The following is an 18,358-nucleotide window of genomic DNA, read 5'->3' on the forward strand; positions in this document are numbered from 1 at the left end:
CTGGGATTGGCGTAACCGTCCTAACCCCGCCGCCCGTCCCCGGCCTCCTCCATAGCCGCCGCCGATATCTGCCGGGGGAAGTGTCCGAACAATGACGTTTACCTCACACCGCCTATATCCGGGTAACCACGGAAACGAGGCGGGATACTGGTGGGGGGCGGGGTCTTGGTGAAAGGTCTGTCCCGAGAGCCAATGAGAGTCGCCCGTGTGTAAAACAAAAGGCGCCCATGGGAGGAGGGGCAGTGGGTGACGTCAGAGTCATGTGACCAGGCTGGGCTCAGGTAGTCGGCGGAGCACGTGACTTCCCTTTACCGCGCAGCTGCGGGGTTTGTTCCAGCAGGCGGGAGAATGCCGCAGAGCCGGATGTGTGTGCACAGAGGCACATTCCGGGCCAGGGTGTAGTGCCGCCTGCTGCACCTCCCCTCTGATAATAGAACATTAGAACATTCATTTAGGCATCACCGGCAGCTGCTAATTAAGGGATAATTGATAGTCAATGCTTAGGGTTCACAGACTAATGCACACTGGGGCTCGCACCCCAGGAAATGTCAGGTGATCATCCTGCCCCCTTCTTAGATGACCGCCATTATTTACCCTTCCTGTTCTCCATCCCAGTCTTCCCCACACATCAGGGCGCAAGACATTTTCCAGAATTGCCGGATTCTAGGAGAGTTTGTATATTTTCAGCAGTACACAAGGCAAAACGGGAGAATGGCCAATACGGCGCGTTACTTACAACAGCATCATGGGTAATGAGATAGTACAAGATGTCACAGAAAATCCAGAGTAAGTGATCTGCGTCACAATCATATCCACAGAGGATAAAGTGATCTGCGCCACAATCATATCCACAGAGGATAAAGTGATCTGCGCCACAATCATATCCACAGAGGATAAAGTGATCTGCGCCACAATCATATCCACAGAGGATAAAGTGATCTGCGCCATAATCAAATCCACAGAGGATAAAGTGATCTGCGTCACCATCAAATCCACAGAGGATAAAGTGATCTGTGCCAGAATCAAATCCACAGAGGATAAAGTGATCTGCGCCATAATCAAATCCACAGAGGATAAAGTGATCTGCGCCACAATCAAATCCACAGAGGATAAAGTGATCTGCGCCACAATCAAATCCACAGAGGATAAAGTGATCTGCGCCACAATCATATCCACAAAGGATAAAGTGATCTGTGTCACAATCAAATCCACAGAGGATAAAGTGATCTGCGTCACAATCATATCCACAGAGGATAAAGTGATCTGCGCCACAATCAAATCCACAGAGTAAAGTGATCTGCGTCACAATCAAATCCACAGAGGATAAAGTGATCTGTGCCAGAATCAAATCCACAGAGGATAAAGTGATCTGCGCCATAATCAAATCCACAGAGGATAAAGTGATCTGCGCCACAATCATCCGCTGATTACAGTGATCTGCACCACAATCATCTGCAGAGTACAGTGATCTGCGCCATAATCAAATCCACAGAGGATAAAGTGATCTGTGCCAGAATCATATCCAGAGTAAAGTGATCTGTGCCAGAATCATATCCAGAGTAAAGTGATCTGCGCCACAATCATTTCCAGAGTAAAGTGATCTGCACCACAATCAAATCCGCAGAGGATAAAGTGATCTGCGGCACAATCATATCCACAGAGTAAAGTGATCTGTGCCACAATCATATCCAGAGTAAAGTGATCTGCAACAATCAAATCCACAGAGGATAAAATGATCTGCCCCACAATCATATCCACAGAGTAAAGTGATCTGTGTCACAAATCCACAGAGTAAAGTGATCTGCGCCACAATCATATCCACAGAGTAAAGTGATCTGTGTCAGAATCAAATCCACAGAGTAAAGTGATCTGTGTCAGAATCAAATCCACAGAGTAAAGTGATCTGTGTCACAATCAAATCCACAGAGTAAAGTGATCTGTGTCACAATCAAATCCACAGAGTAAAGTGATCTGTGTCACAATCATATCCAGAGTAAAGTGATCTGTGTCACAATCATATCCACAGAGTAAAGTGATCTGTGTCACAATCAAATCCACAGAGTAAAGTGATCTGTGCCAAAATCAAATCCACAGAGGATAAAGGGATCTGCGCCACAATCATATCCACAGAGTAAAGTGATCTGCGTCACAATCAAATCCACAGAGTAAAGTGATCTGCGTCACAATCAAATCCACAGAGTAAAGTGATCTGCGTCACAATCAAATCCACAGAGTAAAGTGATCTGCGCCACAATCATATCCAGAGTAAAGTGACCTGTGCCAGAATCAAATCCAGAGGATAAAGTGATCTGCGCCACAATCATATCCACAGAGTAAAGTGATCTGTGCCACAATCATATCCAGAGTAAAGTGACCTGTGCCAGAATCAAATCCAGAGGATAAAGTGATCTGCGCCACAATCATATCCACAGAGTAAAGTGACCTGTGCCACAATCATATCCAGAGTAAAGTAATCTGTGTCACAATCAAATCCACAGAGTAAAGTGATCTGTGCCACAATCAAATCCGCAGAGTACAGTGATCTGCGCCACAATCAAATCTGCAGAGTAGTGATCTGCGCCACAATCATCCGCAGAGTACAGCCATCTGCGCCACAATCATACGCAGAGTACAGTGATCTGCAACCATCAAATCCGCAGTGTAAAGTGATCTTCGCCACAATCATCCGCAGAGTACAATGATCTGAAACAATCAAATCCGCAGTGTAAAGTGATCTGCACCTCAATCATCCGCAGAATACAGTGATCTGCAACAATCAAATCCAGAGTAAAGTGATCTGCAACAATCAAATCCGCAGAGTACAGTGATCTGCGCCACAATCAAATCCGTAAAGTGATCTGTGCCAATTAAAAAAAAAAAAAAAAGTACACATTTGGTATTGCCGCGTTAGAGTCGCCCGATCTATTAAGATATAAAAATAATTAATCTGATCGGTAAACAGCGTAGCGAAAAAAAAGTCAAAACACAAAAATTACATTTTTTTGGGTCGCAGCAACATAGCATTAATGCAATAACGGGCGATCAAAAGATCGTATCCACACCAAAATGGTATCAATAAATACGTCAGCTCGGCACACAAAAAGTAAGCCCTCACCCAACCCGAGATCATGAAAAATGGAGACGCTACAGGTCTCTGAAAATGACGCAATTTATTTATTTATTTTTTTTTTTTTTAACAAACTTTTAATTTTTTTTTTTAAATTAAAAAGAACCTAGACATGTTTGGTGTCTACGAACTTGTAATAATATACAAAAAATTCCGGCACACTATTGACAATGAAAAAGTTTCTCATTCATTGATTATTTTTATTATTATTGCAAAAAACAGCGGTGAATTTTCAAAAATAATATTTGTTCATATTTCAAAACAGCAATGGGATTTCCAAAATTGTTATTCTCACAATCCGTATGAATATAATGATAAATTCTATTTATCTCAACGTTTCGGCTGTGAAGCCTTTTTCAAGAGATTTAATGTCCCTCTGCAATACATGTAAACATATATATTAAAACACAGTAACATAAATATGAACATAAATCAAATATAAAGGGAACAAAATTCAACATGATCCCCTTTTTTTATTAATCTCACATAATTCACCTTACAAAATGTCATGGAATGACAATCTACCATTGTATACACTCACTGGCCACTTTATTAGGTACACCTGTCCAACTTCTTGTTAACACTTAATTTCTAATCAGCCAATCACATGGCGGCAACTCAGTGCATTTAGGCATGTAGACATGGTCAAGACAATCTCCTGCAGTTCAAACCGAGCATCAGTATGGGGAAGAAAGGTGATTTGCGTGCCTTTGAACGTGGCATGGTTGTTGGTGCCAGAAGGGCTGGTCTGAGTATTTCAGAAACTGCTGATCTACTGGGATTTTCACGCACAACCATCTCTAGGGTTTACAGAGAATGGTCCGAAAAAGAAAAAAAATCCAGTGAGCGGCAGTTCTGTGGGCGGAAATGCCTTGTTGATGCCAGAGGTCAGAGGAGAATGGGCAGACTGGTTCGAGCTGATAGAAAGGCAACAGTGACTCAAATCGCCACCCGTTACAACCAAGGTAGGCCTAAGAGCATCTCTGAACGCACAGTGCGTCGAACTTTGAGGCAGATGGGCTACAGCAGCAGAAGACCACACCGGGTACCACTCCTTTCAGCTAAGAACAGGAAACTGAGGCTACAATTTGCACAAGCTCATCGAAATTGGACAGTAGAAGATTGGAAAAACGTTGCTTGGTCTGATGAGTCTCGATTTCTGCTGCGACATTCGGATGGTAGGGTCAGAATTTGGCGTAAACAACATGAAAGCATGGATCCATCCTGCCTTGTATGGAGCATCTTTGGGATGTGCAGCCGACAAATCTGCGGCAACTGTGTGATGCCATCATGTCAATATGGACCAAAATCTCGGAGGAATGCTTCCAGCACCTTGTTGAATCTATGCCACGAAGAATTGAGGCAGTTCTGAAGGCAAAAGGGGGTCCAACCCGTTACTAGCATGGTGTACCTAATAAAGTGGCCGGTGAGTGTACATTGAAGAAGCATCACATAACATATTGTTACTAAAACTATGTAATCTGCAAGATGGGCGTCTTAGGGGAAACACCCAGGTTGAACTAGATTCTTATAAGACATTCGTCCTTTGTTATATATTTAATAAAGTGTCCTTGCGGTCTCGGATATGTATATCCGTGACCGCATCTCTAAACACAAGTCCATCAGATGCGGGAGGACCCTTCTACCTATTCCTGCCCATTTTGTACAGAATAAGCATAGTGTGGCCCAACTTAAATTTCAGGTCATAGACCATGTACCTGTTTCCAGAAGGGGTGGAGACAGGATTAAAAACTAAAGGAGCAGGAATCCTTTTGGATTTATACGTTACAAACTTTGTCTCCATATGGTTTGAACAGAGAATATGAGGTCTCTTATTAATTATATTCTCTAATACCGTATATTCTTTATAATATTCTTCCTCTTACTGAATTAGTTACGTGGTATGTAAAATGTCCGTTGATACATAAACATATGGATTATGATATTGTGATATATCTCAAACCTTTCTGTGGGTATCCGACCTCCGTTATATTTTATTATCCCATGTTTATTGGAGTCCACCGTGGTTTCTTGAAAATAGGAGTCTTTCCTTATTATGTATAATACATAAGTGTCAGCTGTTATACCTGTATGTAACGTTTTGTATAACAATGTGAAATATCGCTAGATTGGTTTGTGATTAGTGATCTGCTTTTCCTGTTTCATTACAGCCTTCGGGTGGAAATTAGAGTCCGGACACGGGCTCTACTGCGCAGGCGCACCTCTTCGGCTTTCCTCGGTCTTTCCCGTTCCTCTTCGGACTTCTTTGCGCACGTCCGTCACTTGCACTTTCACCCGGAAATACTCCCACGGGCACGAGCGCCGTTACAGGATAAAAAGCCGGCCGCACATTAGGGACATACTGCCTCCACAATAGCGGTTCCCTTTTGGGCTATAGCACTTATACGGCGATTCTTCATATTAAGGTAACCAGTGAACCTGTTGATTTTATGTGCGGTACGGTCACTATATCTGTTGTATATCTTAAAGGGTTTCATGTATATTTGTTCCCGCAGTGGGTTTCCCCATCCGGTTCTTCATTAGTTGCAAGTATGTGGACTGTGTCCTTCTTCTTATTTATATCTTTGCATAAGGGGTTGCCTAAAGGGTTTTCCTGCTATTTCACTAGACTTTGATGCAGGTCTTTTATTCAACCGTAATCACACTCCTGAATAGAAATGGAATCATGTGTGCGTTTGTAGTGACACCTTGACACATAGTCTTATAAGAATCGAGTTCAACCTGGTTGAATTTATCATTATATTCATACGGATTGTGAGAATAACAATTTTGGAAATCCCATTGCTGTTTTGAAATATGAACAAATATTATTTTTGAAAATTCACCGCTGTTTTTTGCAATAATAATAAAAATAATCAATGAATGAGAAACTTTTTCATTGTCAATAGTGTGCCGGAATTTTTTGTATATTATTGCTTTTTTTCCTGAGCACCTTTATTCAGTGAGCACCTTCCTTACCATTACGAACTTGTAATGACCTGGAGAATCTTAATTGCAGGTCAGTTTTAGCATTTGGTGAACACGATAAGAAAAAAAAACAATTGTGGAATTGCACTTGTTTTGCAATTTCACTGCACTTGGAATTTTTTTTCCCCGTTTTCCAGTACATGATATGGTAAAACCAATGATGTCGTTCAAAAGTACAACTCATCCCGCAAAAAAAACCAACATTTTTTTAATTGACTGAAAAATTTAAAAAAAAGTTATGGCTCTGGAAAGCAAAAAACAGAAATGCAAAAACGAAAATGGGCTGCGGTGTGAAGGGTTACAGGAGTGTACGAACAGAAGAATTGTGACACTGTATAGGGGAAACATTCCTTACAGGGATTGTGCAGTTTAAAGGAACCTTTTCTGATTCCCCATAGCGGAATTCTCGGTCGGCAGGAAGGACAAGTGTCTCCTCTTTGAGCCTCCGCACTTCTCATAGTGACAGTGACCTTCCCCTCTTACGGCGGCCATATACAACCCATGTGATGGCTAAAAAAGGCCACATACACCTCCTACCACACGCCGGAAATACAAACGTAACACACGTAAAACTAATAAATAAAATATTTATTTCAAGGTAGCAAAAAATAAAAAAAATCATAAACTTTGAGGTGTGCAAAATTTTTTTTTCTCTATAGGATGAAGCCTAAAATACAGTCTGTTGTGAAATAAAAGCAAGGGGTTTGGCTGCTGCGGTAACGTAGGACCATAAAACCTATAAATCGAGCCTTTTGCCCCCCCCATGTATTCCTCAGAAGTCAATCATATCCAGGCTGGCGAGGTGCCTCATGGTGGGCCTCCCGTGGGGACAGTTCCATGGCTGCTCAATTTCTCCCATGTGAGCCACCAGTTTCCTCATTTCTTGAGGGTTTAAGGCTGTACCAATCATCACCTGTTGGCAAAAAGAAGAAGATCACGAAAACTTAGTGGGGTATTGCCAAAATCAAAAGTTATTGCTGGGTGTCTTACTGCTCAGACACCCCGGTCTGGCGAGGCTTCGGGCTGTTTAGTAGTGGCATTGTTAAAGGGGTATGCCCAGAATCAAAATGTTCTTCTATCCTTACTAGTGATGATCTCAATTTGCAAACACAGTGTTTCGGGTTATTGCCCCCTCATCAGTGCAAAGTATGAAATCTTATTTGACTAAGTGAGAGGCTCCGGACTGAGGTCTAAGGGGTAACATTTCTCCTTGTGGAGAGTGACATACCAGCTTTGGCATTCCAAGGTAAGGAGACTTACCTCATCCCAGAGAGTAAGATGCAACAAAAAATATAAAACAAAAAAACTAGGCTTTTTTTTTTCCAGAAGAAGGACGACCCTTTTCATAGAGGAGACTCCATTTCATTGTACACAATTCCTTGCTGTCTGCAGGTTCTCGCGGCACTTACAGATTTCCTGCACGCTCTTGAGGCAAACATCTGCCTTACTCGAGACGGTCTGCACATAACTCCTGGAGCGTCGCTGAGCATAAAGATCAGTTCCTCTATGTCCTGCTGCCCGAACGTCCAATTTTTGCTGGTTGGTAAAGAAATTAATTTGACTCTTTCCAAGATGGGAGCTTATAAAATAAAATAAACAGAACATTGGTATTAATTAAGTAACATGGATCTACTGAAAGTCAACCCTAGAGAGAAACTTTTTCCCTTCTGCTGTACGGGAAGTATTAGTCCTCCCGGTGCTCGCCTTAGGACACCAACGTTAAGGTTTGAGTACCAACCTAGTCATATTATCCAATGTGGCATCAGCAACTCCGGTCAGTGGAAAAGAGCCATGGAGGAGACAAATATTGGATTATATGTTGGCACCAAGGACATCAGTCCTGGTACCAACCTGGCGCTGGAGATGTGGCCAGTGGTAAAAATATGAACTCGCTTTCCTCCAGAAACTTATACTGAATCTTTGCCTACAAAAATATCTATCAATCTGCTCTGTATCCGCCTGCCTGCAGACTAGATGCCATTTCCAACATGACAGGTTCCCCTTCAGAGGAAGAGGACTTGAACTCTAGTGCCACATATTTGACGTAGCAATCCTAAAAGTCAATATCGACCCTTTAAACAAGCCTAGGATCAAAGTCAAACCAGAATTTCAATTTGCAGAAACGTGTTTCAGGCTGTTGCCCTTCTTCAGTGCAAAGTATGAGATCTGATTTGGCTGACTGTGGTCACAAGGAGAGCGCTTACCCCTTAGATTCCCATTAAACACCTTTCCCCTTTGTTTTAGCTGATGAAGATCGCCACCGGTCAAAACGTCACGTCAAATGTTTTTTTTTTAAATGCTAGATCCCTTTAATAAAGTATCAGTGACCCTCTGATAAACATTTCTTCTATCATACATACCGTCTTCATCATAGATGAAGTCAAACCCATTTTTCTTGAATATTTCTAGATTGTCGATCAGAACGGTCTCGTTCACAACAGTTAAATTTAGTTTTTGTGGCCTGAAACCAGAAATGAAAAAGAAAACATACATGAGCACGCACTATTCATTATTCTCTGAATATAAAAGGGCTCGTTACAACAGAACAACTAACAAAACAAAAAAGGGTTGGTGACTATTTTACTATCATTAGTCTGGAAATAATAACCAGGGAAGAAATACCATAATCGCTCGTGTAGTGTTTACCTATGATAGGAGATGACTTAGATGAACCCAACACAGCTACCCCGACGCGCGTTTTGCTTTCTCAAGGGGAGATGTAAAGATAAATCTCCCCTTGAGAAAACATAACACGAAACGCGCGTCGGGGGCAGCTTTGTTTGGTAGTTTAGGTTACTCCATTTTTATGGTCTTCTTGGGTTTTATAGTCGGAGGGCCTGTCTTTACAGGAAGGGTTGTAGTTTTGAAAGACATAATTAATTTTACCATAGAATTTTTTTTCTCTTGTTTTCCAGTCAATTGTGAATGTTGTGAGATCGTAGGAAAAAAAATGCAATTCACTATTGAGTTCAGGGTTTTGTCTTTACAGTATTAATTGTGCAGTAATAATGACCTGGCAATACGATTTACCCGGTCAGTATGATTATGGTGATGCCAAACATATCGTTATTTTATTTAAAAGGATTGTCCCACAAACAAAAGTACAATTTAATTAACATATCTTGAAATAATAATAAGTTCCACAATTAGATGACTAAAAAAATATTCTTCTGCTGAGATAATCTTATAAATGTGCATCTCCTATGTACGACCATGCAGAGCTGCTCCGGTTCATGGTCGGCACATACCACAGATCCTGGCCAGGGGAAGAAGCATAAGTCACTTATGATAAGCGAGTATACAGATTTAACAGCAGGTGCTCGCAGCAGCTACTTTCTGAGGTAACACATTTCCCTGTATGTTTTATCACAGGAGCGAGTGTTTCTGCTGCATCATCAGTCCTGTGAGCTCATCATAAATCACAGGAACTTATAAGCTTAGAGGCCGTTGGAGCTCCTGTGTCAAGGACTTTATTTATCATGAGCTCCCAGGGGCTGGAGATGTGGCAGAAATACTCATTCCTGTGATAAAACAGGCAGGGAAATGTGTACCTCAAAAAGCATCTGTGAGCGCTTGCTGTTTCGTCTGTATACTCAGTTATCATGAGTGACTTATGATTCCTCCCCTGGACATTAGATGTGGTATATGCCGACCACAAACTGGAGCAGCCCTGTACGGTCAGACACAGCCATTACACAGTACACAGCAGGGACACATTTATAAGATTATCTCAGCACAGGAACATTTTTTTTAAACACATCCAATTGTGGAAATTATTATTATTCCAAGATCTATTGATTAAAAACTGAACTTTGTTTGTGGGACGACCCCTTTACGTGATGAAAAAAAAATATTTTGGCTTGTGTCTCCATTTTCTGAGACCTGTAACTGAATCTTTTCATTCATGGGGCTTGTTTTTCCTCTGGCGAGCTGTCATTAGTGACTGATCATTTTGTGTGGTGAGCTGTCCTGGAGTACATACGACATTTTGATTACTTTATTGCATCTTTCTTGGGGAAAGGGGTACAGCGACTTAAAAAAAAAAAAAAAGTAAATTCTCGTGGGATTTTTTACATTATTTTTTTTATCCCCCTAGAGCACTAGAATGTGCGATTGCTTGGTCTATACACTGCAATATATAGGGAAAGTGGAGGTCTCTAGTGAAGCCCAACAATACCAAGATAGGAGGCCCTCCGTCTTCAATAGTAACCCAGCAGCACCTTGGGTTGTGAGGGGGGTCCGAAATGACATGTCACCTGGATCACGCACTGGAAATAAATGCTGCTGCCATAGGGCTTAACTCTGGTCGCTGCTGTTAGAGGCGGATACAGAGTCCTCCATGCAACGATACAGGACTTGCGACGTACATATACGTCACAAAATGGGAAATTTGTTTTTTGTTTAAAAAGGCGACTATGAGATAATATTGTCCTTTGGAGCTAAACAAAACCTCTACGTACATGATAAGTCTCTGCCCCTGAAGGACGGTGTTCTGCTGCAGCATCTCAAAGTTATACTTCTCATCGGTCGCATGTTGGTCAACGATGAAGAGGTCGGAGTCCAGTTTGGTGATTATGAAGCCCAGATTGAACTGCCCAATAATGTCCATCTTAGAAAACATTTCTTTGCTGCAAATCAAGAACAAGAAAATTACGTCTTTCCATGAATGGGCAACTGAGCTTTTTACGAGGCTTTTACATAGAGCCTTCTCACTATGGATGGATGCAGACTGGGGCAGCAAGGACAATGATGATCAGGAAGATCCCGTAACTCTATGGAGGGATCGGGGCTCAAAGTGACAACTGACACAGCTCATGTCTTGTGTGGCAGCTGGGAGTTGTAGTGTTACAAGTCTCGGCGCTGGAGGTTGGACGCCTCTCTACCCAAGCTGCCCTGAATACTTCGGCATTTTGCAATTTCTTATTGTAGGCGTTGGCTGATGACTAATCCTAGGTGACAAATCAGAGCCAATAATTTAATACTGCGGAAAGATCTAAGTGATGACGCTTCAGCTTTACTCATTAATTCAATAAACATCAACTTTTTGCATCGTTATTGGTGTCCAGCAAAATCGGGGAATAACCTGCGCTTAGTCTTCGGTGAAAAACAACCAACAGTCGGCAAGGTGCGGTAAACTGATGGAAGCGCTCACCAGTGAGATCTAATGTTTACTGGTCCACATTGTCGAATTACTGCAGTAAAGTGGAACGAGGGATTGGGGTTTCATTCTAGTGGGGTCCAACATACTGATCCCCAGATATTTGTCATCGATCATGTGGAAAGAACGGCCTGTTGCCTAAATCCTTGTCTGCAGCCTTTCCATGTAGGCTCCATTCACTTCCAGACTCCTCCTGCCCTGACCTCAGTCCCTTTATTTTCAGTTGTGGTGTCAGAGACAGGACCCCAACACATCCATAATGTAGGGATATGAAATCGCATTAGAATATGGGAATACCTGGTTAATGCGTGTTTTTTATGGATAACCATGGGCCATTGTAAGACTAAGGCCATTCACGTCTGATTTTTTCTGCGGACCACTCGGTCCGGAGATATGTCCATTTTTGATTTGAGGGTCAGATCAAAATCAATATAAATCAATAGGTCTGAGAAAAAAAAAAAAAAAAAAAAAATCGGACTGCAGTCGGAATACATCAGAGTTTGTCCGATTTTCACGGACTGTCAGAATGAAGAAAGTGGAATTTTTTTATATATTTTAATTTTTCCACGTACGAGACAGTCGGATGACACTTATACCGCACCCTGATCAAACTCTGAATAGAGTTTCATCAGAATAAATCAGTACGATTTTATCGTACGCAAAAAACCTCCCAAATAACTGGACTTCTGAATGAGGCCTAAAGCTGGTCGCACACAGAAAGCTGTTGGCCAAAGGATTTCCTTTCTCCCCAATAAACCGGAAAGCTCGGCAAGCAGCGGCTTTTCTTGCGCAGAACAAAAGGATCAAGCAGATAAATTTCGATAGCTCAATCCTTATGTCCCCCAATAAAATCTCTCGGGGGACAGTGGGGATGCCTCCATACACAAGATGCTAGGCTCAAACTGGCTGGTTTGTTCAATTTTTACCTAATGTATATGGAGGCCTTAAGCTAGTAGATGGTGAAAGGTCTTGCAGTCGCCTTTCCACGTCACGTACGTTTAACATGCACGCTCGAAAAGACTGAATGTAAAGGTAAGAGTATCTATACGATCCAATGACTAGATGGAGCCCAAACTACAAATCCCCGCATGCCAGGAAGAGTTGGGGTGTGGACATAAATATTAATGTATAAAGCACCGAGTATCGCTGCTGTAGACACTCCAGTACCTGATCTCTTTCCGGAGCTCGGCTTCTGCCGCTTGGTTTTCCCCAGGACTGATCTTTGCCCTGAACCTCCGGAACATTTCGGATTCCTCCTTTTTCTTCCTTTGTCTTTTCAATTTTTCCATTTGTTTGATCAGACGGAACATTGAGAACTGTAACGGCACAGTCTTCTTCATAATGTGAACTGGCGCATCCACCGAATCAGCTTTTGTATTTTGAACCATTTTCAATCGCTTGCTCTTTGGAGAGGGAATATCAGTTTCTTCATCTTTGTCGAGGCGCAGAGGATAGATCTCCGCTTCCGTAAGAGGAGGAGGATCACAATCTGTTGGAGATTCTACCTCCATTTCTACAGCGATCTCTGGAGAGACTACAAAGTGGTCACTACTAGGACGAGATGACTGGTCGGGGGTACTGGAGGCTAATTCAAGGTCAGAGGGGCTGATGGTACCTTTACCCGCATCACAGTCACTTTCAGGAACTTCACTCAATGGTTGCATGGTTTCTGGAGGCTCCTTGGTATCACCAACATCTGATGCAATTTTAAGGATATCTGTCTGAACTTTTGGTGAAACGTTAAAAAACGACTGCAGTTTTCTTTGGGCAGGTGACGCGCTCGGTGACTTCATCTTGTCATCCGTTAGGTTCACTAGACCGGTGGTGGTTTTCTGGCTGATGGCGAAGGCTTCCCGGAGTTTAGAGACAGCGAGCGCACCTTTCTTAGATAATGGAGACACTTCTACTTTGGAACAATCCGCGTCTTCTTCACTTACCCTTCTAAGGTTCCCTGCAAAAAAAAGTTTATACTTCACACTTCCGACCCAACGAATAAGACAATTACTTTAATTTATTTTCTTCAAAACACTCCCAACTATCTGCCAGTAACTTCTCAGATGAAGAACGTTAGGTTTCATTTGACACCCCTTGCTCCACCAACACTGACCACCAGCTTCCAAATGGGCTGCCGACAGACGTCCATTCAGCTAGGTCTATAGGTGAAGAGCATGTGTTCCAAAATTATGCACCATGATAGGGTTCTGTCATATCTCTTGTGTGCAGTTTTATCGATTAACAGAATGTTAAAGAATTGACATTGTAGTTGGTGGAAATAAACTATATGTATTTAAAAAAAAAAAAAAAAAAAAGCCATAAAAGTTGTCGGGCCTAACTAAATTAAAAAAAAAAAAAAAAAGTTACATGGGCATAGATGGGAAGAAAATAATAAAATGTGACATACACACCCGATTCCCCCACAATTGGCTACTGATTTATAACCTAGATTAGGTATGTAAAATGCAAACAGAGATATTATTCTACGGTTCCAGTAAAAAGGTTGGACACAGCTATTCATGCAATGGGTTTCCCTGCTCTTACTGGGATGTGCACTTTTGTAGATTCAGACTGAAAGCAGAAAAACCATCAAGGAGCAAATATGGAAACAAGAAGTAAAGAAATGTGTGAAACTAACCAGAATAAGATGTTAAACCTGAGATTTCTCAAAGCCCCCCCCCCCCCTTGCTTTTACTCTGCTGACAGAAGTACACCCCCTTGGCATTCTCTGCAGTAATTCATCACCCCATGCCCCCATGATGAAGACGGAGGCAATCATTGTAATAAAATGGGCATCACTAATAGGCTGTAACCCAGACACTGCACTACACGTACCTGTGTGACTGGCACCCAATAACAAGCCTTACTTGTGTGCATATATAATACGATGCAGATACCCCTCATAAATGGTTGGTGTGTGAGCGGCTATTTCATCAGTATTTTGCACCTGTGCTGCCTCTGTCTTCATCTTGGCGGCTGATTCATCCTGCATTGCATTAGTATTGTGTCTTGATAAATACAACGGCCTTTTATCTGTGATGTTATTTGACTATAAAAGCCAGCTTCTCATAGTCTACACTGGACAGTTGATGGTGAGATGCTATTTGATGTCTGTGCGATGTTTATGAGGGTTGTTACTGGAGCTGCTGTCAAATTACGTTTTCTTAGGCCGGTAACTCTGATGAACTTATCCTCTGCAGCAAAGGTAATTCTTGATGTTCCTTTTGTTTTAGAACCAGTTTTATCATAGTGATTGACAGTTTTCATGACTGTACTTGAGGATATCTTTACGGTTCTAGGAATTTTCGGGATTGACTGACTTTTATGTCTTAAAAATAACGATGGATTGTTGTTTCTATTCACATAGTTGAGTGGTTCTATTCACTTAAAAAAATAGGGCTCAGAACTGCATGGAGTTGTGTACCAACACCAGCTCTGCAAAACACACCTCATGGTCACAAAACACTTTCTGAAGGCCAGTGATTCCACCAATGACCACTTAGGATACCTATTTATTGGAAGCCATTCCAGACGACGGCCTCATGTAGATGCTTGAGGAAATGCCAACGATGTGTAAAGCCGTCATCAGTAGTGATGACCGCAAGTGCTCATTCCTCCACTTTGTCTAGGGTGCTCGGGTATACATGGGTGCCCGAGTGACATGTTTGCGTCTCCACGGTCGCATATGTTGTGCTCATCACTAGTCATCAGCGTAAAGGGGGTGTGGGGAAGACTTTGAGGAATATAAAGTATATCACATTCTGCTTGTTTGCTTGTGTATTCCTTTGTGGTTTTGCTGCCTTCAGTCTGAATCTACAATGTGCACATTCCAAGATAATCATTGCATGAACTGTACGTCATATATTTTTCATGATGTATCTGCCAAATGGATGCCATTATAGCAGACGGTGACAGATTCATTGCCACCAACATAACCCAATAACTAGGTGTCTTACTATTGGGAATGTAGCTGTTATTTGTGGGCAAATCCGGTAGCGCCATCACCGGGAAAATAAGCACTGTACAGTTCTCAAACACTAATCGACTGCCTGTCCTTGTAGGATATCGGCCCCATACCTGCGACATCCGTCAGCTGCTGATTCACATTTAATCTATTGACGCTGCTGCTGAACATCGCAGAGAGGGAGGTCTTTATTATAGCCAGTAAAAGTTTCTCTTCTTGGAGTAAAATCTGCCTCTTGTCTGGCGTGACATTAATATCCACACATTCTGTAAGGAACACAAACATTTCCAAATGTGCAAAGTTTTTTTTTCTACATTCCTATCACTTTACAATGTCACCTACAAGTCTTAAACCACAACTGGACACTTTAAGAAAACTCACCGGAATTAACGCAAATGTTGAGAGCAACGAATGGATACTGATGTCTGTTGAATGAATGATAAACTTCATTCACAATCTTAATAACCTGAGTGACAGAAAGGGCACCGTTAATGGAGGGTTCAATGAGTTTTCTAACTTTTCATGGTTACCATACGGTGATGGTGCCGCAGACTCCCGCACGACTGATGGCCGAGAGCCCATCGGGCCTCCCCCCCACGGCACTTCCAGTAACTCCGGGGCCGACCGTAGCAGAGATGGTGCGCTGCCGCAACCGACCGGCCCAGGTCAGGGACTTGCCCCCTCTCTTCTGCAGCGGTCTTGCAGGTGGAGGTTCCCCCGTTAAGGACAGCGAACCACTCAGGCGGAGAGAGGAGCCGCCCTTTTTATCTTGATGGTTTCCTGTCCTTGAAGGACGGATCCCCTCTCTTGTTGGTGCTGTCATGGGTAACTGGAAAATGGAGGTTCTGTCCTAAATTTCCAATTTTTTTTTAAATTAAAGATTGTAGTCAAAACGTGAGGCTGGAATAACCTGACCATATGAAGGAACAGGGCCAGTCATGTCCAGAAGAAGCGGAGTTGACTTGTCAGTGTGGAGTTCACTATCTGCACATTCTGTACCATGTGACAATTCAACCCACCTGACTCTCAACCGTGGGATGTGTTCGGGCATGCTGCCACTTTCCACATACATACAAATTGTGTATTAACTATTATAAGGTCTGTGTGTCAACAATTGCGAAGTAAAACAGTATGAAAATAAGACAAAAATAAGCAATCTAAAAAGTCAATATTGACTCTTTAAAGGGCTACATGAATCCTGACCAAAATCTCCATTTGCAGACATGTTTCGGGGTTTTTGCCACCCATGAGTGCAAAGCAAGAGAACTGTTGAGCTTGGTGAGAGTCCTTTACAGGGGTCTAAGAGGTAAAGGGTTCTTTACAATGGGTGGCAGTAAGGACCATAAAAAGGCCTGTATTTAGAAAATATAAAACAAACAAAAAGCAAAATAATCAGGGGAGTAGTGGGAATAAAGTAAAAAGCAAAATAAAATGAAAAATAAAATTCACCACTTTTAATCTGGTGACAGGCTCTCTGTAAAATACTTAGTTAATATGTTACAAGTCAACTACATTACATATAACCATGTAGAAGTAAAGAAATCCCGTTACCTTAGCAGGGTCACAAGGCCGCTGGTTGATAAAATAAAACTGCCTGTCTGTGGCACTTCTCCCTACACCGTGGTCACACTGAGATATGTATCCTGTAATACTGAAAATAAGACGAAGATCAGGAACATTGGTACATCAAAAGTACGGTCATCCCCGATAAATGACGTCGACCGAGTGGTCAGATCGTGCGCGCTCTCAGATTTAATAGGCGCACAGAATGATCGGTAATTGATTTATGCGCATAGGATGCCATTTCTCTCGACAGCACAGGTTCTGCTTACACAGAACAATGTGCTGCCGAAAACTGTGATCTTTAAGGCAACATAAAGTATAATTTCCCCACAGTTCCTTCAACTGTATAGTGACTGATCGGTGGAGATGCCGCCATGCGTTTTCCGATATTGACGTATTCATAGTAACATAATGAACGACGCAGGTCCATCAAGTCCCAGCTTCTTCTTTATAGGAGCTGCATACCCAAAACGGTAGGCGACTGTTGATCAACATTGTTTGTAAAGTTGCAGATAAGTCTGTACCTGCGGGGCAGAGCTGGGAACACCGGTGTTCAGATTTCACGTTGGACGGCATTCACACCTTCTACTTACACACAGTGGGGGACATTTATAAAGATAAATGTGCCAGAATTCTGCAATTTGCACCATAGACCTGTCACCCATTAACCTCTGTGGTGCTGCAATAAGGAATCGACGAGGCAAATTTGCAGCAATTCTGCCCCATCTGAACAGAAATGCACCGAGGACATAATTACTTACTTATAGAAGCCCCCCTGGACATCTGCAGGATCCAGCCCGTAATCTTCGCACACATTGTCATTTGGCGCCAGCTGAACAAAAGGAATTAAGTTTTGCAACTGGTAGGAAGAGAAGAAGAGCACAGAATCATCAACATCCATAAGATGAATACTTTTGCACACCACTAAGGGAGTTCCTTCTCATTCTAAATTTAAAGGGAATTTGTCACCAGGTTTTTGCATCCCAGCATTATGTAGGGGCAGAGACACTGATTCCAGCGATGTGTCACTTACTGGGCTGCTTGCCGTCCTTTTGATACAGTCAGTTTTATCTCCTGCAGATCTAGCAGTGCTCTGAATGCTGTGCTCTATGTAACCACCGATTGGTGATTGATTCCGTGTACATAGGCAGAAATCTGACTTTCATGACACATATCACATAAGGAGGATATGACAGAAGCCCCCTTAATATGACTGTAAACGATCACACTATTGTCTTGTTCTGCGGCCTTAACATGTGAAAGGTTTAATACAGATTTGTGAGTTTTACCTGTTTCTGTCCAAACACAGCTCCTATATTTTCCTTCATGCTGCTTGAAGTAGAGCAGACGACGGGTGTCCTCTTCCCTTGGCCCACTTGATTGGTGCAGTTTATACGCACGCCCGTTGAAATAATACAGTAAGCTTGTAAGACCTGAACCATCTTTGCAAACTCCTTTATTAAAAAAAAAAAAAAAATTATATGGGAAGGATTTGGTGCTGAGGTATGTTGCCAGCGGTTTCTCTCCAGCTAGATCCACTGCACTCACCGGTCTCATCCTAAAC

General features: G+C 42.3%; 2 protein-coding genes and 1 long non-coding RNA gene across 4 annotated transcripts in view; 1 reads left to right on the plus strand and 2 right to left on the minus strand.

Moving 5' to 3' along the window:
• The window catches only part of USP42 (ubiquitin specific peptidase 42), a 30,553-nt gene extending 30,367 nt beyond the window's left edge, over positions 1-186 (minus strand). Inside the window, exon 1 of one of the 2 annotated variants that reach the window (XM_077274916.1) lies at positions 103-186. The gene's annotated coding sequence lies outside the window, so the exon portion shown is untranslated. The other variant, XM_077274913.1, reaches the window with a different exon arrangement.
• Positions 1-7,637, plus strand: LOC143785789 (uncharacterized). Its single transcript, XR_013218081.1, has 3 exons — positions 1-122; positions 5,299-5,553; positions 7,508-7,637. It is a non-coding gene; the product is annotated as an uncharacterized LOC143785789 (long non-coding RNA).
• The window catches only part of PMS2 (PMS1 homolog 2, mismatch repair system component), a 24,112-nt gene continuing 12,442 nt past the window's right edge, over positions 6,689-18,358 (minus strand). Inside the window, exons 6-15 of the mRNA XM_077274918.1 lie at positions 18,084-18,248; positions 17,556-17,653; positions 16,783-16,882; positions 15,613-15,697; positions 15,345-15,497; positions 12,441-13,224; positions 10,576-10,743; positions 8,476-8,576; positions 7,525-7,694; positions 6,689-7,028 (exon numbers count right to left, since the gene is read on the minus strand). Of these exons, the coding sequence (XP_077131033.1) occupies positions 6,888-7,028; positions 7,525-7,694; positions 8,476-8,576; positions 10,576-10,743; positions 12,441-13,224; positions 15,345-15,497; positions 15,613-15,697; positions 16,783-16,882; positions 17,556-17,653; positions 18,084-18,248 (1,965 nt within the window). The 3' untranslated portion in view covers positions 6,689-6,887. The remainder of the gene's footprint in view (positions 7,029-7,524; positions 7,695-8,475; positions 8,577-10,575; positions 10,744-12,440; positions 13,225-15,344; positions 15,498-15,612; positions 15,698-16,782; positions 16,883-17,555; positions 17,654-18,083; positions 18,249-18,358) is intronic.

Source organism: Ranitomeya variabilis, chromosome 7 (genome assembly GCF_051348905.1).
Source record: "Ranitomeya variabilis isolate aRanVar5 chromosome 7, aRanVar5.hap1, whole genome shotgun sequence".
Lineage (NCBI taxonomy): Eukaryota > Metazoa > Chordata > Amphibia > Anura > Dendrobatidae > Ranitomeya > Ranitomeya variabilis.